Source organism: Dendrobates tinctorius, unplaced genomic scaffold (genome assembly GCF_039654945.1).
Source record: "Dendrobates tinctorius isolate UK_male_01 unplaced genomic scaffold, ASM3965494v1 ptg000154l, whole genome shotgun sequence".
Taxonomy (NCBI): Eukaryota; Metazoa; Chordata; class Amphibia; order Anura; family Dendrobatidae; genus Dendrobates; species Dendrobates tinctorius.
Window position 1 is genome coordinate 504,829 of NW_027361821.1, and position 24,804 is coordinate 529,632.

General features: G+C 46.8%; 1 protein-coding gene across 5 annotated transcripts in view; it reads left to right on the forward strand.

The window, feature by feature from the left end:
* LOC141050879 (ligand of Numb protein X 2-like) overlaps positions 1–24,804 on the forward strand; it is a 127,999-nt gene that overhangs the window by 95,539 nt on the left and 7,656 nt on the right. For all 5 annotated transcript variants that reach the window (XM_073547543.1, XM_073547544.1, XM_073547542.1 and 2 more), the window contains 4 exons: positions 13,328–13,521; positions 13,612–13,808; positions 19,741–20,115; positions 24,003–24,176. In XM_073547543.1, the coding sequence (XP_073403644.1) occupies positions 13,328–13,521; positions 13,612–13,808; positions 19,741–20,115; positions 24,003–24,176 (940 nt within the window). The remainder of the gene's footprint in view (positions 1–13,327; positions 13,522–13,611; positions 13,809–19,740; positions 20,116–24,002; positions 24,177–24,804) is intronic.

Sequence of the window (24,804 nt, forward strand, 5' to 3'; positions counted from 1 at the left end):
ATTGATAAGTATTCGACCTCTCTTATTTGTTTGATTTTAAGCCAGACCTTGGAAAATAAGTTCAATGTAGGATATACTGAGAGACCCCCAAACCTGCCTGCCTCTAAACTTTCCACAAGGGTCCCCTGTCCCACAGTATTTTGAATAATTTTACAGACCAAACTGCCGGTGCCACTTTCCTTCCATCCCTTCATATGTTGGCATTGAGCCACCAGAAAATATAACCATGCATTGGGCAGTGCCAGGCCACCGACATATTTTGCTGTCGTTTCTGCAGCGTTTCTGACGCATACATCCGAATGCGTCGTGTTTTACTATATTTTACGTTGTGGACGCAGGTACATGCATTTGTATGCTCTCGCCTGTGTTTGCTTACGCATGCGTCGTTTCGGGTTGTGCGGCGGGGCACGGGTAACACAACATGTTGCAATTTTGGAGACGTCAAATTGACGCCGCCATACGCATGCGGACTCTTGCGGAAGGAATGCGTCTATACAACGCATTACAGTCTATGGGAACGCATGTGTACGCAAGCACATGCTTTCGTTTGTGTACGTATGTACTTTTCTGAGTAAACTTGTCCAGGAACTGGTTCAAGCCACCCCCCACACAAAGATGTATAAAAAGAGGGTGTGGGCACTTATTGTCCAGTACTCTCCAGACTGTGGAAGACATTGGAAGACTCCAGACTATTGAAGAGATCTTTGAAGACACAGAATTTAACAAAATGTGAGTATACAAGCTAATTTCTGCGTGTCTGTTTTTCTTCCTGTAGTCTGTAATCATTTGTCTCTTTCTTGCAGCATTCATCACCAAGGCCTCAAGCCCAGAGCACAGCGGATAGGAGTCTGAAGTGAGTACATTTGCAACTGATTGGTAAGTATTCACTGTACATATGTGACAAAATCATGTATTTTCTTTTACAGAACACTTCAACAAGTGCAGAGGAGCAGGAGCAGCAGACAGAGGCCCAAGTTCCGGTGGCAAGACGGCGAGTTTTTTTTTTCCTTGACTATTTTTTCTTTTTTTTTTAATTTGTTTATCTTTCCAACATTAATGTCTTTCTTTCATTTCTTGGTTCCACAACGGGAAGACTACCTGGACAATAACCTCCCGATCACATTAGTGCAGGATCGAGTTGCCTTGTGGGTCACCTGGGAGCAAGACCACTCGGACATCGTGGTGATTCGGCGGCTGTGGAATGAGGTGGCCCGAGCGATGTTGGATGAATGGGACAATGCCACCCCACAAAATGCATTGTTTAACCCTCCCCCCCTTGACAGTGAACAAAGTCAGGACCCGTTGGCATTCAGTGAAGGATCGCTTCAACAAGGACCTGAGACAGGAGAACCAAGTTCGCAGTGGTGCTGCAGCAAGGATCCAGAAATATGTGTGTCACCGGATGCTGGCTTTCCTGAGGCCTGTCTTTGCTCAGAGAACGTAAGTATTTTTGTGTTGTATTCCATTGTGTTGGATTCCCTAATCTGAATTTTTCTATTCCACAGGAGTTGGCGCTTGTACAATTGTTATTTTTTGGTAGTAATATTTTTCTTTTCTTTTTACAGAACCTGGAGCAGCACCCTCGAACCTGGATCGTCCTCTGGAGCGGTCCTTCAGCGAACAGCCTCAGAGCTGTCCAGCCATCCACCAGCGATGCAGCAAGTTGGCAGGCGTCACGGGCTGGAGAACAGGCAGCTGGTCCTTCCGATGTTCCCCTGTCTCCGGCCACTGCCTCTTATTTTGTTGGGTCTTCCCAGCAGCGGCAGAAGGCCTCGGACAGGACACTCATGCCTGAGTTTATTCACTTGAGCTTGGTCTTCCAGAATAGCCTGAAGGTGGTGGGAGATAGACTGGATAGAGGTTTGAACCATATTGACACACTTTTCCAGTCTGTCCGCCAACACCTTGACTGTCTGGAAGCCGACCTCCAGACACCAGCACACCATTTATTTTCTGCGATAGAGCGGGGCATGTCGGAACACCTTACACCTGAACTCCAGCTGAACGTGATGCATGCCTGCAATGCTGCTTACGCTCAGGCTATGCAGCAGACTCGGTTCTACCAGCAGCCACACGTGGCATTTCCACCTGTGCCACCAATTACACGATTTATCTCAATACTGAGTTCTGCTGCATACCCCTGTACGGCCACCACCATGCCCAGTCCTGCCGCACACCACTACAGAGCCACCACCATGTCAGGTGGCGTTGAAAGCCACTCCACCACCACGCCGAGTCCTGCTCCTGCACGGCCGTCCACCGCCACCACCATGCCTACGGAACCCACCACTCCCACCCTTCCAAGGAGTCGAAAAAGCCATCAACAAAGCCATGGTAAGCACAAGAGGAAGAGACGGGAAACGAGGAGTGGCAAAAGAACTGTTGTGCTACCTCCACCACCCTCACCTCCTAATGTGTCTGTGTTGTCCAATTTGTCTCTACCTTCCAATGTGTCTTTCCCGTCCCATGTTTCCATTCATAATGTGTCTACTTCCATCCTTGACCTCCCAGACCCCACACATATATTAGGCCCTTCCCCTGGGACCCCTTCATTGTCCACCCCTAGCCAATCCTCCCATCTCCACACCCCCCAGGTCTGTAACATTTCCCCCTCATTTTGTAAAAAATTTTTTTTGTAAATAAAATTGTGTTGTTTTTTTTTCCCCCATCACTGCTTGTTGTTTGTATCTTTCGTCGCCGGCAACACACATATCGCCGTCTTCACACACTGTGTTTTTTGCCACCTCATAGCTCCATGAAACACAATCTCCTTTTCTCCTTCGTCTCATTGGGGGACACAGGTACTGTGGGTGTATGCTACCGCCATCTGGAGGCTGACACTAAGTAAACAAGACAAAGTTAGCTCCTCCTCCGCCGCATACACCCTCGCCCCGATTACGGGCGGAAACCAGTTTTATGCTTAGTGTCTTTGGAGGCACACATGTCTGGGTTGCTCCAGACTTTTTTTTTTTTTTTCCCTTCTTCTTTTTCCCATGATGATAAGACAGGGGCGATGGACCCTATTGAAAGGGTCCGATCTCCCCAACCCAACAACGGGCGATCACGTATTGAGTATCTTCTCCACGTATCCTTTCCCGCACCATGGGACATATCTGGGCCATTTTCCCCAGACTTTTTTCTTTTTCTTTTGCTATGAAGATTAGACAGGGGCAACGGATCCTATTGAAAGGGTCCGATTTCCCCAAACCATCAACAGGCGAGCACGTGTGAGTGTCCCTCCACGTATCCTCTCCCGCGACCTTGGACATGATGCCGGACTTAGCCCTGTCCACCCCTAGGTATGGAAACCATCGGCTTGTACAGAGGCACAAGACTAGTCCGTGTGGCCCCCACTGCTCCACCAACGCTAGACGGCGGTTCTGCAAGGCGGCGGACGGTCCCTCTCCTCAGCCCTGGAAGGAGGACGGAGCTAGGGTGCCTGCACCGTCCCCGATTTACCGCCTTTTCCCCCTGTACCTGATCGGAGAAGGCAGACGGTATGGAGGGGATGGCCAGGGAAAGCCCTGCGGCGTCCAGAGGTCCGGAGCCCTTATCTTCAGGCGTTCAGCAGAGGCTGACAGATGTCCCGGCATAGGCCCCTTCCTCTTCCCTCCCCCCCCAGCAGTCCTCACAGTAACGTTGCTGCAGTGGTGGTGGAATGGATGCCGTACCTGGTGCCGCTAGACGCAGGCACCGGCCTTACTGATGCGGCGCCCGGCCCGCCCGCCGCCGCCCCCGTCGCGGGCGGACATCAGAAATCCAGCCCACGGCTTCGGCCGGTGGCGGGACTTCCGGCCGTGGAAGTCCCGCCCTCCGGTGCGACGTCACTTCCGGCGGCCCGCCCTCCTGAGCCTGGGCGGACGCTGGATAAATTGAGGCCCCGGCTTCGCTTCAGGCTAGGCCGCGACCAGAAAATAACGGTCGGCCTGCCCTCAGCAGGACTGTGCAGCAGGAGAGGACGTGTAGGGGACACAGGACTGGGTAAGTGCGGTCCCGACTGTGAGGCCACGCAGCGAAGGTGCTCCCTCCTCCCCCCAACCCCTAGCAGGGCAGCATTGAGACCGGGCGGATTCAATATGGCTGGGAAAGGTAAGACGCACACATTCCTATACGCTGCATGCATTGCCTGTAGGGCCTCATTTCCGCGGGCGCAGAGCAATAAACTATGTGAGGCCTGCGACTCTGAATGCGCCCAGGAGCCCTCCCCTGCGACCAAGCCCAGGGATTTAAATCTTCCGGAATGGGCCTTATCGCTATTGCAATCTATGGCATCGCTTACAAAGGCGATCGAGTCTCTTCACGCCCCAGGTAGGGGAAAGGATAGTGCTTCGCTGATCTGGGAGGGGTCCTCCACCTCACAAGAGCCTCCGGCCTGCAGGGGCCGCTCTCATTCCAGGCAGGTGCAAATGAACCCACAGGGCGTCTCCCGGCCTATCCGGTGCCTCGAGATCCGTGAGTTCGGCATCACGCTCACCTTCACCAGTTGTCGGGAGTGGGCAGAGTTCAGATTATGACTCAGATGAGCCGCTGGACCTAGATACCCCGGGGTGTCGGGAGATAAGTGACAGCCTCATCGATGCTGTTAATCAGACTCTGGAGATTAAGGATGACGTCACCTTGACGTCAGGCCATAAGGTATCCTTCAAGCGGACTAAGCGACCGCATAGAGTGTTTGGCTCACACCCAGAGTTTGAGGACATAGTGCAGCGTCACAGGGAACGGCCAGATAGGCGTTTCTCGAGCCAGAAGACGACAGTCGAGATATCCGTTTGCCCCGGAGCTCTGTAAAAAATGGGCGGCATCCCCAGTGGTGGATCCACCAGTGTCACGCTTGGCCTCGAAATCTGTGTTATCTGTACCTAGTGGTTCTTCTATCAAGGACCCCACTGATCGGCTCATAGAAAGTTTGGCTCGCTCACTCTTTGAAGCATCAGGATCAGCACTCTCTCCCTCGTTCGCGGCAACGTGGGTGGCCAAGGCCATGATGTCATGGTCAGAGTCATTGAACAAAGTCTTGCAGGATAGAGACCTGCCTACAGAGATATCAGAGATCGCGAGTCAAATCGCTATGGCTAGTGACTACTTAATCAACGCTTCCTTGGATGCGGCTAATTGTGCGGCGCTCGCGACCGCAAATGCGGTAGCCATTAGGAGGGCCCTATGGTTAAGGACATGGCGGGCCGATTATATTTCCAAGAAGTCGTTAACTTCCCTGCCTTATCAGGGTGGCCGCCTGTTCGGGGAGAAATTAGACCAGCTCATCTCCGATGCTACGGGGGGAAAAAGCAGCTTCCTCCCGCAACAAAGGGCCAAGCAGCCGTTTCACCAAGCTCAGGCACGGTTTCGGGCCTTTCGCAACCCCAGGTGGACGGCAACAGCCAGCTCTGCCGCTCCAGGTCGCTCCAACCAGGATAGGGAGCGATAGGTCTCATATAGAACCAACCCATTGGGGAGAATGCATGCTCGCCAGCCCAGGGCGAGGGGAGCCAGGGCCCAGAGACCCTCAACCAAATGACTCAGAGCACTTTTTAGGCGACATCAGCAGAGTAGGCGGCCTCCTGCTCTGCTTTCGCCAGGTCTGGGTCACAATAGCACGCGACTCATGGGTGGCAGAACTGGTGTCTGCAGGATACAAGATAGTTTTTCGGTTTTCCCCCAAAACGATTTTTTCTGTCCCGACTTCCCAAAGTGGAGCCCCAGGCAAGGGCGTTGCTAGGGGCCATCAACTCACTCCAGCTCAAAGGAGTCATTGTTCCCGTACCAGAGCACGAGAAGGGGCAAGGTTTTTATTCCAATCTGATCGCGGTCCCCAAAAAGGACGGAACAGTCAGGCCGGTTTTGGACCTGAAGCTCCTGAACAAGTTCATCAGGATCAAACATTTCCGAATGGAATCTCTCCGTTCAGTTATATCGGCCATGGGCCAAGGAGAGAATACTTGGCCTTGATCGACATCCAGGATGCCTATCTGCACATCCCCATTTTTCCTCCGCATCAAAAGTTTCTGCGGTTCGCCATCAATGGCCGACATTTCCAGTTTGGCCGACATTTCGGACTAGCCACCGCTCCCAGAGTGTTCACGAAGGTGATGGCAGTCGTGATGGCCGTCTTACACTCTTGGGGCATAGTCGTTTTGCCATACTTAGACAACCTCTTGGTGAAGGGCCCCTCGTTTCGGGCATGTGAGGAGAATGTCAGCATCACACTGGATATCCTCTCCCGCTTAGGGTGGTTTGTCAACAGGAAAATCATCCCTTGTCCCAGCCCATAGGATTTCTTTTTTAGGGATGATTTTCGACACCTCCCGAGGGTTGGTAATTCTCCCTCAGGACAAAGCTCTAGCGCTCCGGCAAGGAGTCCAGAAGCTTCTACAGCCAGTCCCACACACCATTCGGTTTGGGATGAGAGTGCTAGGGAAGATGGTGGCAGCAATAGAAGCGATTCCGTTTGCCCAATTTCATCTTCGCCCCCTACAGCACGCCCTCTTGTCAGCCTGGGACAAGAACCCATTCACGCTCGATCATCAGTGCCGGCTATCCTCGCAGGTCAGACAGTCACTGGAGTGGTGGACGAGCACGTCCTCCCTTCTGCAGGGGAAACCCTTTCCCCCAGATCACTGGCTAGTGGTCACAACCGACGCCAGCCTCCTCGGCTGGGGAGCAGTTTTTCGCCACCACACCACCCAGGGACGATGGTCCCCGCAGGAGGCACACCTCTCGATCAACTTGTTGGAAATACGAGCGGTCCGGTTGGCACTGCAACATTTTCAGCACCATCTAGCAGGACGTCCCGTCCGGATTCAATCGGACAACGCCACGGCGGTGGCTTACGTAAATAGGCAAGGAGGCACACGCAGCAGAGCAACCATGCGTGAGGTGGGACAAGTGCTTCACTGGGCCGAGAGGAACCATTCGGTAATATCGGCAGTCCATAACCCGAGTGTGGAAAATTGGGCAGCGGACTTCCTTAGCCGGCAGAGTGTCGCGTCGGGGGAATAGTCTCTGCACCCCGAGGTCTTCCAGCAGTTTTGCCAATGGTGGGGAACACCGGATGTGGATCTGATGGCCTCCAGAGTGAACGCCAAGGTGCCCGTGTTCGTTGCCTGATCTCGGGACCCGTGAGCGATCGCCATGGATGCGTTGGTTCTGCCATGGAACCAGTTTCGCCTTCCATATTTGTTTCCCCCGCTGCCACTACTCCCGAGGGTCATCAAGAAGATCGAAACAGAAGGGGTTCCAGCGATTCTGCTGGTCCCAGACAGGCCCCGTCAAGCGTGGTACGCAGATCTAGTTCAGCTACTCGCCGACATCCCATGGCGACTGCCAGAGCGCCCAGATCTACTGTCCCAGGGCCCGATCTTCCACCCGAACTCATGGGCCCTGCGTTTGATGGCATGGCCATTGAATCTTGGATTCTGACCCAGGCGGGGTTTGGGCGCGAGGTAGTCGCTACAATGATTAGCGCCCGGAAGGCTACCTCGGCGAGAATTTACCATCATACCTGGAAGGTCGTCTTCGCTTGGTGTCGAGACCGTGGTTTTTCCCCACTGACATTTTCGATTCCCAACATCTTGGCCTTTCTCCAGTCAGGCCTAGACTCTGGTTTGGCCCTGAGCTCCCTTAGAAGACAGATATCGGCGTTGTCCATCCTGTTCCAGCGAAGAATCGCTACCAATATGCAGGTGAAGACTTTCATCCAGAGAGTCTCCCACTTGGTACCGCCCTATAGGGTGACTCTGGACACCTGGGACCTTAATCTGGTCCTGAGTGTTCTGCAGGAAGCTCCTTTTGAACCACTTCAAGATGTTCCTTTATCGTTCCTTTCTCGGAAAGTAGTATTCTTGGTAGCCATAACTTCCATTAGGCGAGTCTCTGAGTTGGTGGCCTTGTCGTGCTGAGCACCGTTTCTCACCTTCCACAAGGATAAGGTGGTGCTCAGACCAGTTCCCCCCTTTCTGCCGAAGGTCGTATCCTCATTCCACGTTAATGAGGATATTGTCTTGCCCTCGTTTTGTCCAGCGCCAGTACATCGCGTGTAAAAAGCTCTTCACACGTTCGACCTGGTGAAAGCACTCAGAAGGTACGTGGCGCGGATGGCACCCTTTCGTCAGACGGACACACTGTTCGTGCTCCCCGAAGGGCGCAGGAAGGGACTCGCAGCCTCAAAATCGACCATATCCAGATGGATCCGTCTAACTATTCAGGAGGCCTACCGCATCAGGGGTGCGCCGGTTCCAGCAGGGATCAGAGCACACTCTACTCGGGCAGTGGGCGCCTCTTGGGCACTTCGGCACCAGGCTTCGACGGAGCAAGTGTGCAAGGCAGCGACCTAGTCCAACCTGCACACGTTTACTAAACATTACAATGTCCATACTCAGGCTTCGTCGGATGCGAGCCTAGGTAGAAGGATTCTCCAAGCAGCGGTGGCGCACCTTTAGACAGGAGGTGCATGTAGCTTGGATTGGTGAGTCAACTTCCCACCCAGGGACTGCTTTAGGACGTCCCACAGTACCTGTGTCCCCCAATGAGACAAAGGAGAACCATGGATTTTTGTGAGTACTCACCGTAAAATCCTTTTCTCCGAGGCGCTCATTGGGGGACACAGCATCCACCCTATTAGCCAAGTTTATTTAATGTGCATTTTTTTTGTTGATGTTAGGGTGGATCTTTTCCAGACATATTGTTATCTGCATTAAGGCTGTTTTTTCGTTATTCTCCGACTGCTTTTGCACTAAACTGGTTTCCGCCCGTAATCGGGGCAAGGTTGCAGAGGAGGAGCTAACTTTGTGTTGTTTACTTAGTGTCAGCCTCCAGATGGCGGTAGCATACACCCACAGTACCTGTGTCCCCCAATGAGCATCTCGGAGAAAAGGATTTTACAGTGAGTACTCAAAAAAAAAAATCCATTTTTTTTTTCTTTCTTTCATTTACTCTGCAGCTTTGCTTCATGTCTCTGTCATGGAGCTATGAGGTGGCAAAAACAGAGGACTGAACAAAAAAAATTAAGTAATAAGAGCACAAAGGGTCAGGGGTCAGCAATACTCACCTGCCCAGGTGTCAGCACTAGTGGACTCAGGATGCTGTGTTTTCTGCATCCTGAGTGCACTAGTTCTGACACATGGACAGGTGAGTAAAGATATGAGGTGTATTAGCTCAATCATCTCTTCATTGTGTATTAATCTATTGGACTATAGATTAATGCAGACTGAAGAGACGATGGAGCTAATTAGAAGTCACCTACCATAGTACTAACAGAACAGGTGTAGTGTAAAGTATGGGTGACATAACCCAATCTGCATGAGACAGGGAGTGGACAAGTGTTTTACTAGAGTTTTTTTATTGTCATCAAAACTTAAAGGTACATTTTAACATTCCAGGTCCATAACATTACATGAAGTTACAAGAACATTTTACTAAACCATTTCATCTTGCCATGCCACACATCCAGTCTTAAAAATAAAGTAGGCTGCAAATGTATCTCTCATTTGGGCAACTTCCCTTGTTGTCCTCAGAGAGTGATGATGGTAATCTGGCAACGGGTTCATCAAGTTTGAAGTCTGGTCGCTCTTTAGCCATTATGTAGTTGTGGAGAACCACACACGCCTTGACCACCTCATCGACTGTCTGAATTTTGATATTAATTGCTGTTCCTAAAATGCACCATTTCGAGACCAGCATACCAAAGGCACACTCAACAGTACTTCGTGCCCTGGTCAGTCAGTAATTAAAAATCCTTTTTGTGTGGTTCAAGTCACGACTGGAATATGGTTTAGGGTGGTTTCCACACATCTAAAAGGCCTCATCCCCACCACAAATGGCATTGGCAGTAGATTCTGTTTTTCATAATCTCTGTGAGTGAACGATATTACCAACCCCAAGTATTTGAACTTGGAAACCACCTCTATTTGGGTATGCTGAATGTCTGAACAGTCTACCTGGCCATGTAAGGGGAATAGTACAGATTTATCCCAGTTAATAGTCAAACCTGACAAATGCCCAAACTGTTTAAATAAATCTATTACACTATTCAGGGATCTACCATAGTCTCCCAGAAATAGCAGAAGGTATCTGCATATAATGCGATCTTCTTTTCCATATTGAAAAACTCTAACTTAAGAAGAAATCCTCACTACTGCCGCTAAGGGTTCTATTGCAATGGCAAACAACAATGGGGACAGATGATCCTACACCTGAGGCTCAAAGTAGGCTGAAAACAGCCCAGTCCCTGGCTACATGGACGTTATTGCAAAAAGCTGAGAGGAAAAGAGCCTTTCAGGGAATCACCTTTTTTGAAGAAGGTGTAAGAGTAGGGCACTTACTATCTCTTGTTACTACAGTGCAAAGGGACTCGTCCCATATTTATAAGCTTTGCTCTCAAAATGGGGATTGGGCAGAGTCTACAGGAGAGATTCTGGAGGTTCTGCATTCATTTTATGAGCCACTATACTCTTCAAAGGTTAGACCTCCAGAAGGAGAAATTTAAAATTTCTTAGAAATGACCGGGTTGACTTTTGAAGATGAGAGGATGCAGGAATTAGAAAATGCTCTATCTTCTATGTCGGGTGGTAAAGCTCCAGGTGTAGATGACCCCCCTGCAGAGGTGTCTAAACGTTTTAACAAGGTATTACTCCCAAATTTGCTACAGCTATACAGTGGATATGAAAAGTATTCAGATCCCTTTCAATTTTTCACTTTGTTTCATTGCAGCCATTTGGTAAATTCAAAATAAGTTGTTTTTTTTTCTCATTAATGTAAACTCTGCACCCCATCTTGACTGAAAAAAACAGAAATATAGAAATTTTTGCAAATTTAGTAAAAAAAGAAAGTGAAATATCACATGGTCATAAGTATTCAGACCCTTTTCTCAGACACTCATATTTAAGTCACATGCTGTCCATTTCCTTGTGATCCTCCTTGAGATGGTTTTACTCTTTTATTGGAGTCCAGCTGTGTTTAATTAAACTGATAGGACTTGATTTGTAAAGGCTCACACCTGTCTACATAAGACCTCACAGTGCATGTCAGACCAAATGAGAATCATGAGGTCAAAGGAACTGGTCAATGAGCTCAGAGACAGAATTGTGGCAAGGCGAAGATCTGGCCAAGGTTACAAAAGAATTTTTGCAGTACTCAAGGTTCCTAAGAGCACAGTGGCCTCCATAATCCTTAAGTGGAAGAAGTTTGTGACCACCAGAAGTCTTCCTAGACCTCGCCGTCCAGCCAAACTGAGCATTCGTGGGAGAAGAGCCTTGGTGAGAGAGGCAAAGAAGAACCCCAAGATCATTATGGCTGAGCTTCACAGATGCAGTAGGGAGATGGGAGAAAGTTCCACAAAGTCAACTATCACTGCAGCCCTCCACCAGTCGGGCCTTTATGGCAGAGTGGCCCAACGGAAGCCTCTCCTCAGTGCAAGACATGTGAAAGCCCGCATAGAGTTTGCAGAAAAAAAAACCACCTGAAGGACTCCCAGATTATGAGAAATAAGAATTCTCTGATCTGATAAGACGAAGATAGAACTTTTTGGTGATAATTCTAAGGGTACTGTCACAATTAGCGATGTACCAGCGATATGATGCGGTCAGGATCACTGGTACATCGCTAAGTGGTCGCTAGTGAGCTGCTACACAGGCAGATCTCACCAGCGACATAGCAGCGGTCGGGGTCGCTACTTACGTGTCAGACGAGGCGATCCTGACGTCCTCCCGCCCGCGTCCACGATCGTCTCTCCACAGGAAGCCCAGCAGGAAGCTGACGACGAGAAACAGTCCAGGACGTTCTCGCGCGACCAGCGGGGGAGCGGTCGGAGGTAAGTATCAGACATATCGATATCGCTAGCAATATCGCTATAACGCCACAAAAACCAGTGACGTTAAAGCGATATTGCTAGCAATATCGCTTAGTGTGACAGGCCCTTAAGTGGTATGTGTGGAGAAAACCAGGTACTGCTCATCACCTGCCCAATACAATCCCAACACTGAAACATGATGATGGCACCATCATGCTATGGGGGTGTTTTTCAGCTGCAGGGACAGGACGACTGGTTGCAATTGAAGGAAACATGAATGCAGCCAAGTAGAGAGATCCTGGATGAAAACCTCTTCCAGAGTGCTCTGGACCTCAGACTTGGCCAAAAGTTCACCTTCCAACAAGAAAATGACTCCAAGCGCACAGCTAAAATAACAAAGGAGTGGCTTCAGAACAACTCTGTAAAGCTTGCTTGCAAATAGAATTTCTCTGGTTAGCCAATAAAGGTATCACACCTTGAATACTTTTCTCAATTTTTGGGGGGGACATAAGTATTTACATCATTCCCAAGAAGACTCATGGCTGTACTAGCTAAAAAGGTGCTTCTACTCAATACTGAGCAAAGGCTCTGAATACTTATGACCATGTGATATTTCAGCTTTTCTTTTTTAATAAAGTTGCAAAAATTTCTACATTTGTGGGTTTTTTTTTAAGTCAAGATGGGGTCCAGAGTGTACATTAATGAGAATAAAATGGCTGCAGTGATACAATGACCATGTGATATTTCAGCTTTTCTTTAATAAAGTTGCAAAAATTTCTATATTTGTTTTTTTTTATGTCAAGATGGGGTGCAGAGTGTATATTAATGAGAAAAAAAATGGCTGCAATGAAACAGTGAAAAATTTAAAGGGGTCTGAATACTTTACGTACCCACTGTACAACCACTCTTTTGCAGCGAGTTTATTATTTCCATCCATGAGAGGCAATTATTACTATTATCCCTAAAAAAGGGAAAGCTTCCGGAGTCATATAGACCTATTTCTCTATTGACTGTTGATATCAAAATATTGGCCAAAATATTAGCTAATAGGTTGTCAGGAATTATGTCTATTTGATACATCCAGACCAAACTGGCTTTATGGCCAACAAATCCACAGCAATTAATTTGGGCCACCTTTTTCTGAATATGCAGCTCCCAGCGGATAACATTAGGCATAGAGTAGTGCTGTCGATGGATGCGGCAAAGGCCTTTGATAGCATAGTGGAGCTTTCTCTGAGAGATGTTGAAGAAAATGGGGTTCGGACCCACGTTTATATCATGGGTGCAGTTGCTATACTTCTCCCCTACCGCTAAAATCAAAGCAAACTGTTCCTGATTTATTGCAGTATTTTCATGGCGCGTGAAGTTTTGGCAGGAGGCTAGGTTATTTCGGCTAAGTGATGGCATCCTTTGTGGCTGTCCTGGATCTTGGACATGTACAAAGTCAGCATGGCATAAAGGTGTCCTATTCCAACGTTTTTGTGCTGTTATTAGTGCAATGGATACTAACGTCACTAACCATTAATTATATTTATTGCATGTCAGGTGTGCAGGTTTCAGAAAATACAGAGCGGAAAGAGAGAAAAGGACTGCCCCTGTCAAGGATACCAATGAAGCTGATGCCCGCCAAGCAAGTGGCATTGCCAATGTTCTAGCAGAATCTTCCCTGGCCGCTGTGGTAGCTCTGGGTACATCTGAGCCGGGCTTGGTGAATCCAGCATTTGATGAAAACGATGATGGTGAGAAAAGAATAGAGGTATAAATGTATGTATGTATGTCCCACAACGCTTTCTACTAAGAGTCTAATTATTCTTGTTTTGAACTTAAAGATCAACCTCACAGGACAAGTCTAGTAGCGGAGACAAGTACAGTAGAGATACATCGCGATGATCCTGAAGAGGAACTGGGCATGCGAATTGTGGGGGGCCGAGACACCCCTCTGGGCAACATTGTAATTCAGGAAGTGCTGAAAGATTCTTTGGTTGCTACAGATGGCCAGCTTATGCCAGGAGACCACATACTGGAGGTGCGATTACTACATGTTCTGCTTAGTTGCAAGGAGATGATCATCTACTTTGTACAAACTGTAGCCTAATCCTCATGTTACATGCCCTAACATGACTTCAGAGATAAGTCTGTCCTTCATATAACATTCCCCACACTGGCCACTAGCCTATTAGTAAGGCTCCCGGTGGCAAATTGGGCTTAGCACTTCACAGGTACACACCACAACTCTCTCCCTCCAAGAATCACAAGGCAAAAATATTGAAGCGAGAAACAAAGCCAACCAGCTCATCTATATGTTCAGACTTGGGGCCCCGTCACACATAGCGACGCACCAGCGATCCTGACGATAAGACCTTGTCAGGATCGCTGGTGTGTCGCTACATGATCGCTGGTGAGCTGCCAAACAGGCAGATCTCACCAGCGACAGGAGGGTAACAAGCGCGCACGTCGCTTAGTTACCCGCTGTGTATGTTAGAAACCAGCGCGCTGGTGCAGGGAGCTGGTAACCAAGGTAAACATCGGGTTTCTAAGCGCCGCGCTGCGCTTAGAAGCCCGATGTTTACCTTGGTTACCAGCTCCCTGCACCAGCGCACTGTAAAATAATGCTTATCCTGTAAAATACTCAGGACTAGTTACCAGATAAAAATGTAGTGGTTTATTTGGATTCTTCCATCCAACAAAAGATTATTACAGAAAACATAAAAAAATAAGTGAAAGATTGTCCATTAGTTCATATCAAAGCAACATGTATTCTTCTTCTCTCCGGGATCCTGAATAGCAAATGGCTGCTGTCTCTCAGTTCGGCTTCTCACATAGCCGTCAAGTAATATCCCAGCTGTCTGTCCATTCAATGCTATATCCGTGCCGAGATGTCATCCTCGCGTCTGTGTCTCATGATGGGGAGGGAGCAAGAGCGCCCTCTACAGTTGGCCATGAATTATATACGTCTCTTAAAGCACGTGGTCTCTACATATATGGAGCTGTCTTTCTACCATGAGCCAAGCTTAAAAATAGCCTATGTCATATAAGCTAAAGCAATCTACAGAACTGGGTGTAATAAGAAATATTTAACGAATTATTAATATTTAACACGCACTGGTTTCTAACGTACACATCGGGTTTCTAAGCGCGGTGCTTAGAAACCCGCTGTTTACCTTGGATACGAGCTGGGGAGCTTGCTGATCACTGCTTTCCCGCCTGCCACATGCAGCAATGCGTGCTGGCCAGCGGGAGACCAACGATCAAAAAAAAGGTCAGGCCATTCGAGCACGATCAGCGATACCCGGCAGGGGGACCGGTCGATGATAGGTGTCACACACAGCAATCTCGCTGGTGAGATCGCTGTTGCGTCACAAAACTTATGACTCAGTACCGATCTCGCTAGCGAGATTGCTGTGTGTGACGGGGCCTTTAGTCTTGAAAAGCCCATAACTGAAGCGATGAGTACATGATATGAGAAAAGTACAGCTGTCCAGCTCAATCCAAATGACATAATGGGATAAAATCATCACTTCTAATTCACACTTTTTAAAAATGATAAAGCACCACATCATGATTAAGAACACACACGGCATTTGAAACATGTTGATGTATTAATTTCCATCCACACTCTGACATGGATTTTCAAAAAGTTTTAATTAAGTGACTGTTTTATGCCATTATCTCATTAGGAAGAAACTGAACATTTTATATATTATTTTCCTTCCAAGGTGTAATTTGTGCTTTTTCAAGGGAACCTATCATGTAAAATAACACTTCCAATCTGCAGATATGGAGTTATTCTGCTGGTTAATAGCTGTCTGGCATGGTGTGGCGCCCACACAAAAAGCACCACTGCCGAGAAGAAACTAACTTTATTCACTCCAGCAGCCTCGCTCGTTCAGTCAAAGGGGTGATGGTGCTGGCGAGGCTTCAGTCACTGCCCTATGCATATAGAGTGGGGGCTGTAACTGCGTCCCAGGCAATGACTGACATCGAACTCAGCATTGCGGCCGGCTATCAGTCAGTGTCTGGAGCGCGGTTACAGGTGCCGCTCTCTGAGCGAGTGCCATTCCTGTGACGGAAAAAGCGAGCCTGCTGGAATAAAGTCAATTACCTCCAGGCAGTGGGACTCTCAGTGCGAGTGCTGCATGTTGTCAGAACACTATTAATCTGCAGATTAATCCCAGGTTAATAGCCTTATTTTACATGACCGTTTTCCTTCAAAGCCATACACCTAACAGATGATATTTTGGCTACTCAGGCTTGGCACATTGTGGGAGCTTGTGTATTATGGCCAAAGTGTTAACAAATATTTTTGCTCTATGCTTTTGGGTAGTCAGAGGGCTTCTTAGGGGGGCATACTTTGAGGATGCAAGGCTCGCCAATGAATTGACTGTCTGCGAACTTGCAGATAATACTTTTCCTCTGTTTCTTTAACTCTTGTACCAGCCACTGGTGCATGTAACAAGTTTCTATCTGTAGTTTGTGGAAACTAGTTAAATATGTTACTAAGTCGTGCAAAGATGAATGCTCCGATGTTACACAACCAGTAGAGTTTTTCTTTTAAGCGTAAACATTTATTGATGTGTTCTCAGAAGAGAAGACTATATGTAAGCGTTACATTTTGCTAGAAAACACCATTCGTGTTATTTTATATGGTTATAATGTGTGGTGGGCAGTTTCTATAGGTTTCAACGCACACTAGTTCTATTAACCCACCAGACTGCTGGGAACGTGGACCATGTGAGCAGGTTGTCCTATTTATCTCACATCCAATAAATAATATACTTTGGCAAGTACATTATTGTAATAAAAAGAAAAGATTAATTTGATTGCTGAAACAATGTGCCAAAAGAGCTCAGCCATTGTATGAGCACACAGAGCAGTCTGCAGGCTCCATAGAAAGTCTGATATTATCACTATAGGACTAGTAATCCTGCTGCCAGGTAGTCCTCCATATTCATGATTTCTCTATAACCTCGCCCACATCACTTACTGTGTACACTTTCATGGGCAGACAGATCCCAATCAGTGGTGTGGGCAGGGTTTTATAGAGCTCAGCATTCTGATTAATGCTGCATCTGCAGCCGTTAAAACAGGGATTTTATCAAAATGACAGCAGGCAAGCCCAATCAGTGACATATCACTTGAATCAGGGTTTCTACCCCTACATTATGATACTCTGAGGTGGACTAGCAAAAACCTGACAGATTTCCTTTAATGTGCAAGCCAGGATTTAAATAGTTCCACACAAGTAGTTTTTGGCAGGTCAAATACATCTGCCTGGAAGCTTCATTTATTCTAAAGAAGAGTAATTTTTCCCCCCTTTAAAGGGGTTGTCCAGCCTTAGGCTACAAGTCTGCAGTCACTGTAAGTGACTTCAGTCTTGTGAATCCTCACATTGTGTGCACTTCACGCTGAGAGGATTCTCCAGTGTTGAGAGCGACCGGTTATTTGACCGTAAGCATGTAATTTGCATACTTCCTGCCACATTCCGACTAGACGTGTCTGGCCCAATACACTTGCATTAATCAAGGCCACACACGTCTAGTCGGCATGTGACCGCATGTATGGAAATCACATGCTTGCAGATATGCTCCCTTGCCGAGACAGTGTGTGTGCGATGTGAGAACTCACAAGCCTTCAGTCACAGACAGTGACTGCAGACTTGTAGCCTAAGGCTGGGCACCTCCTTTAAGATACAGCTATGTGGGATATTCTGTATCTGTTGATTTTGTGGTGAATACACACAGTGTAAATTAAATTCACGCAGATGTGAAGTCTACCATGCCAGTGAATTTATACTGTGAGTTTTCTCTGCAGCATGTGGATGAGAATTCATAAAATCTCATCCAAAGATACTGATAATTTCATAAGGATAAAGAACAAGGTACTCGGGCTGGAATTTCTGGACAGAAGATCCGCTTCTTTCCACATCATGTAAACGTGCCGCTTATGAGTATTTTCGCTGCTTTTTTTAAACATGACCATTCCTTGTTAGTTTTTTAGGTATGGTGCATTGTATATGACAGTAATTCCCTTTGCCAGGCCTTGAGACAGTAATATCAGCATAGATTACGTTCATCAGCTGCATTTATGCGATGGGTGTAACAACAAAAACTCCTTTAGGCACTATTTAGGGAGGTTTGCGATATGTCACTTGGCAGTAATGAGATTCATACCTCCAGCCAGGTATAATTGTATATTTAATTAATCTCTCATGAGGTAAGGTGCTTGTTGATGACAGATGGTTTATAAGGTATATGATATACACTTGTATGTAGGAGCAGAGACAAATGAACATGATGCGTGGAGATGACACATATTTGACTGTATTATCATACATAATGAGTGGGGAACAGCAATGTGAGTCTGGCACCAGCACAACATCTCATTGATTAACTTTCAAAAGATGATCTAGAAATAATTCTGTCTGGGGGAAAAAAGTTAATAAACAACATGTCATCTGGTCTGTTTGGTGAAAGTTAATGAAAACTAAAGGCCCCGTCACACATAGCGACTTACCAGCGATCCCGACACCGATATCAAGGTGTCAGGATCGCTGGTGAGCTGTCACACAGACAGCTTCACCAGCGATCAGCACAGCGATGCCGAGCGTGCGGCATCGCTGGCCATCGCTGTAAAAAATAATAAAAAAAATTAAAAATATAGTTATTCTCACCTTCCGACGTCCTGTGCAGTCATCTTGCCTCTCTCCACGCTCCGGCCCCAGTGATCCTTTGCATGAATGACCGCGAGACTTTGTTATCCCTCGAGACCGTGACATCTCGCGGTCATTCGTGCAAAGGATCACTGGGACTGGAGTGTGGAGAGAGGCAAGATGACTGAACAGGACGTCGAAAGGTGAGAATAACTATATTTTTTATTTTTTTTATTATTTTTGACAGCTGATTGCTGGTCTCCCGCCTGTCACACACAGCGATGCGTGCTGGCCAGCGGGAGACCAGCGACCAAAGAAATGTCCAGAGGTTTCTTCCAGCGATCAGCGATACCGGCAGGGGGGCCCTCGCTGATCGCTGTCACACACAGCGATCTCGCTGGTGAGATCGCTGTTACGTCACAAAAGTTGTGACTCAGCAGCGATCTCGCTACCGAGATCGCTTAGTGAGACGGGGCCTTAAGTTGGGAAACAGTGGCATAACTAGAGTCCTCCAGTCAGAATTAAGATTCTGCTTGGACTACACTTAAAAAGATTTCTGTAAAATAATAAAATATATATTACCGTACTTAACGACGCCCCATCACTCTTGTCTCATGGATTTCTGTACATTGTTGATCTCAATCAGTGTTCCCCCAACTCCAGTCCTCGAGCCACCAACAGGTGTCGTTTAAAGGATTTCCTTAGTATCGCCCAGGTGGTGGAATTATTGCCTGTGTAGGTGAGCATATCTCACATGTGCAATTTTAAGGGAAATCCTGAAAACATGACCTGTTGGTGGCTCTTGAGGACTGGAGTTGGGAAACACTGATCTAGATGGACATTTGACTGCTGCATTCTTTCGCTGGCCGCAGCAGCGAGCAATGGTAGCACATTAAGAATGAATAAATAAAAATCTCAGTTCTTTTATTTAATACAATTGACATATTCTGGAAAAGCCTTACTTCTACAGGTCGCTAGTAATGATGAGCGAGTTTTCCCGAACATGCTTGGGTGTCCTCCGAGTATTTTGGCGTGCTCGGAGATTTAGTTTGTGTCGAAGTAGCTGCATGATTTTCTGCTGCTAGACAGCCTGAATACATGTGGGGATTTCCTAATAAACAGTCATTCCTCACATGTATTCAGGCTGTCAAGACGCCGCAAATCATGCAGCTGCCTCGACACAAACTAAATGTCCGAGCGCTCCAAAATACTCGGAGGACATCCGAGCATGCTCGGGAAAACCCGAGCAATGAGTACACTCGCTCATCACTAGTCACTAGTTGTTAATAAAGCCTTGTTGCATTTTCAGGTTAATGGAATGAATATCAGTAATGTGTCCCACAGCCAAGCAATTGCCTTACTCCGGCAGCCTTCCTCTGTGTTCTACGTCACTGTCCTACAAGAGAAGGGTTTCTCTCAAAGATCTCAACGAGCAGAGGGAACCACCACAGCCAGTGTCTGCAAAGAAGTGATCCAAGTGACCCTACTGAAGCAGGATCGAGCGGAGCCTCTAGGGATCAAGTTGGTTAGGAAGACAGAGGAGCATGGTGTTTTTGTTCTGGATTTATTAGATGGTGGTCTGGCTTCAAAAGATGGAAGGCTAAAGTGTAATGACAAGGTCTTGTCCATTAATGGTCATGATCTCCGTCATGGGACTCCTGAGACGGCAGCGCAGATTATCCAGGTAACCCAGCCTACATTATCTGTACATCATAGCTATGATGGTGGGCTAAAAGAAAACAAGGTTTCTCATGTTTGATCAAATGGCACAAATATGAAATTAAAGTTAGTAAAGCGATTAAAGAAAACCATCCATGATATAAGGACATCCATGTGATACCCTTTTAGAGTTACATTGGTGGGATATGGGAGGGGGGTAAATAAAACTACTGTAGCTAAAGAAAACTCCATATCCCAAAGTGTTAAAAAGGAGATCTGAAACAAATGTTTTCTCTAAAGATACATGTGTCATGCTCCCTCTCAGCTGGGTAGCCATTTTGAAAAGTTTCACTAATGGCTAGAGTTGAGCGATACCGTCCGATACTTCAAAGTATCGGATCGGAATGGATCGGCCGATCTTAAAAAAAAAAAAAAGTATCGGTATCGCCGATTCCGATACCGGAAGTCCCATTCAAGTCTATGGGACTTCCGGTATCGGAATAAGAAAAACCCTATTTTTGCCATGTACAGCCTCTCTGGGGTCTGTACGGGCCTTTCGGGGGGCTGTGCAGGCTCCGGTGGTCTGTGCCGGCCTGCCGGGGGGCTCTGACGGCCTGCCGGGGGGGGCTGTGCAGGCTCCGGTGGTCTGTGCCGGCCTGCCGGGGGGCTGTGCCGGCCTGCCGGTGGTCTGTGCAGGCTTCGGGGGGCTGTGCCGGCCTTCCGGGGGGCTGTGCCGGCCTGCCGGGGGGCTGTGCCGGCCTGCCGGGGGGCTGTGTAGGCTTCGGGGGTCTGTGCAGGCATCGTCCGATGGGACTACAAGTCCCATCGGGCGATGCCTGCTACAATGACAGTGATTGACACATTAGCCAATGATGGGACAGTAGTAGTCCCATCATCCGGCTAATGTGTTGAATGTAAAAAAAAAAAAAAAAAAATTACATGCTACATACATGCTACATACATACAACATGCATACTACATATATACTACATGTAACATACATACTACATATATACTACATGCATACTACATACATGCTACATACTACATACATGCTACATTCATACTACATATATACTACATGCATGCAACATACATACTACATATACTACAGGCATGCAAAATACATACTACATATATACTACATGCATACTACATATATACTACATGTAACATGCATACTACATATATACTACATGTAACATACATACTACATATATACTACATGCATACTACATACATACTACATACATGCTGCATGCTACATGCATGCTACATGCATGCTACATGCATGCTACATGCATGCTACATGCATGCTACATGCATGCTACATGCATGCTACATGCATGCTACATACAATACATTCATACAATACATACATAGACATACAGTACATATAACAGAGTAACATACTTACCAATACTTGTCACATTGTTCCCCGAAGCCATTGTCGTGTACGGAATAAATATTAACATAACAAACCACAAAAATACTCACCCATGATCCGAAGCAGTCCACGAGTGTGTCCCACGACGATCTTGGGTAGAGAACTGCAGCATCAGCTGATGCTTGCGCTCTCTACGGGCTGCAGGAATCCAATGACGGAAGGTAGGTATCCTTCCGCACTGTATTCCTCCGCCACTTAAAAAAAAAAAAGTCCCTAGTCTCACTTTATGCCATTGCTGCGTGGGATTCCCACGCAGCAATGGCATAAAGTGAGACTAGGGACTTTTTTTTTTAAGTGGCGGAGGAATACAGTGCGGAAGGATACCTACCTTCCGTCATTGGATTCCTGCAGCCCGTAGAGAGCGCAAGCATCAGCTGATGCTGCAGTTCTCTACCCAAGATCGTCGTGGGACACACTCGTGGACTGCTTCGGATCATGGGTGAGTATTTTTGTGGTTTGTTATGTTAATATTTATTCCGTACACGACAATGGCTTCGGGGAACAATGTGACAAGTATTGGTAAGTATGTTACTCTGTTATATGTACTGTATGTCTATGTATGTATTGTATGAATGTATTGTATGTAGCATGCATGTAGTATATATGTAGTATGTATGTAGCATGTAGTATGTATGTAGCATGCATGTAGTATATATGTAGTATGTATGTAGCATGTAGTATGTATGTAGCATGCATGTAGTATATATGTAGTATGTATGTAGCATGTAGTATGTATGTAGCATGTAGTATGTATGTAGCATGTAGTATGTATGTAGCATGTAGTATGTATGTAGCATGTAGTATGTATGTAGCATGTAGTATGTATGTAGCATGTAGCATGCATGTAGCATGCATGTAGCATGTATGTAGTATGTATGTAGCATGCATGTAGTATATATGTTGTATGTAGTATGTATGTAGCATGTATGTATGTAGCATGTAGCATGCATGTAGCATGCATGTAGCATGCATGTAGCATGCATGTAGCATGCATGTAGTATGTATGTAGCATGCATGTAGTATGCATGTAGCATGCATGTAGTATGCATGTAGCATGCATGTAGTATGCATGTAGCATGCATGTAGTATGCATGTAGCATGCATGTAGCATGCATGCAGTATGTAGCATGTATGTAGTATGCATGTAGTATATATAGTATGTATGTTACATGTAGTATATATGTAGTATGCATGTTGCATGCATGCAGTATATATGTAGTATGTATGTTGCATGCATGTAGTATATATGTAGCATGAATGTAGCATGTATGTAGCATGTATGTAGCATGCATGTAGTATGCATGTTGCATGTAGTATATATGTAGTATGTATGTTACATGTAGTATATATGTAGTATGCATGTTGTATGGATGTAGCATGTAATTTTTTTTTTTTTTTTTTTACATTCAACACATTAGCCGGATGATGGGACTACTACTGTCCCATCATTGGCTGTGTCAATCACTGTCATGGTAGCAGGCATCGCCCGATGGGACTTGTAGTCCCATCGGACGATGCCTGCACAGCCCCCCGGCAGGCCGGCACAGCCCCCCGGCAGGCCGGCACAGCCCCCCGGCAGGCCGGCACAGCCCCCCGGAGCCTGCACAGCCCCCCGGCAGGCCGGCACAGCCCCCCGGCAGGCCGGCACAGCCCACCGGAGCCTGCACAGCCCCCCGGCAGGCCGGCAGAGACCCCCGGAAGGCCCGAAATGACGGCGCATCATGATGCGCACACACCGCGCATCACGATGACGTCAGGCTGTCAATCAACTTTGAACTTCCGATTCCGATACCGACATCCGATATTGAAAAAATATCGGATGTCGGTATCGGAATTCCGATACAGCAAGTATCGCCGATACCCGATACTTGCGGTATCGGAATGCTCAACACTTCTAATGGCCCATTTAGGCAAGCTAATAATTGGCAAATGAGCGTGCACAAACATCAGCCTGTCTGAAAAGGCTAGCATTCATTTTGGAAAAAAAAAAGCGCAAAACTCTTGTTCGTTAGGTGCAATGATTTTTTTTTAATGCCAGCCTAAAAATCATTGTTCTCGACAGTAAATTGTCCCCTGTAAACCGGACATGTTCTGCCGAGAATAAACTCTATGCACACAAAATGATCACATTATTGTTCTGTGCACATAATGTTTGTTGGAAGTGTATAAGCAGGCCAGTAAGTGACTGGTCCAAATGAACAGCCTGGATTGGCCCAACTAAAAGGACCATAAGTGTCCTGTTTCTGAGAAGCCTTGGTGGGTAACAATCCTTTTCACAGGTATAGACAAACTGTAAGGGTAACTTGTGTTGCATTGCACTCCATCACAGATACTGGCCCAAGTAAAGTATCATTTATAGCTGCTTCTATTTACAATGTCCTACATAATTTTGCATTGTTGTATAAAAGTGAATTGTTTACCTTGTTTATGTAACTTCAGAATGACATCATCTTGTCATCTTTTAGATGAGTGAGGCACGGGTTAACTTTGTGGTCCTTCGGCAAAGTATCCTGCAGGCTATGGAAGTAAATGAAGAAGGAACTTCATCCGGAAGCAGCAGCAGTAGCAATGGGGAAAGCCCTGTCCAGGCACGCAAGAGGCCAAGTGTACATCCATGTAGAAGGAAATCCACACAGAGGGTGAGTTATAATTTCTAAGTAGTTTGCCACAGTAGGACCAGATGGTTACATTTACTGGCTTTAAGGAACTGGTTGAAAGCTAAATTCAATTATGTCTTGTTTTTAAGAAGCCAGCTAAAATAGATGATCAAAATGGTTTTCTAGAACTGCGGTATTGCGGACCTATCCTTAAGATAGGTCATCAATATGAGATTGTCTGAGTCCCATATCAGTACATCGCCACTTATCAGCTGTTTACAGATCCTGGGACGGCTGAATGTGGACAGTGTGCAGAACCAGAACAGCACAGGTCTGCTTACTTACTATGTACTGGCCGTTCACGGGTGCTGCAGCTCAGCTCCAATTGAAGTAGATAGGAGCTGATTTACCAAACAATAGCGAGTACATAGTGTGCCAACTTATGCTGTTCTAGCTTTGTGCACTGCTTATATCTGGTTTCTGTGAGAGCTATATTAGCTGATCAGTTGGGGTTGTCAGACTCCTATCAAACTGCTGTTGATGGCCTGTGTTTAGGATAGGTCATCTATCTCATGGTTCTGGGCCAGCAGCCACAGACTACTGACATGGCCAGTGGACTATAGTCCTTTTGAATATGTTTTCTCGATTCTAGAAAACAGATTTTACTTTT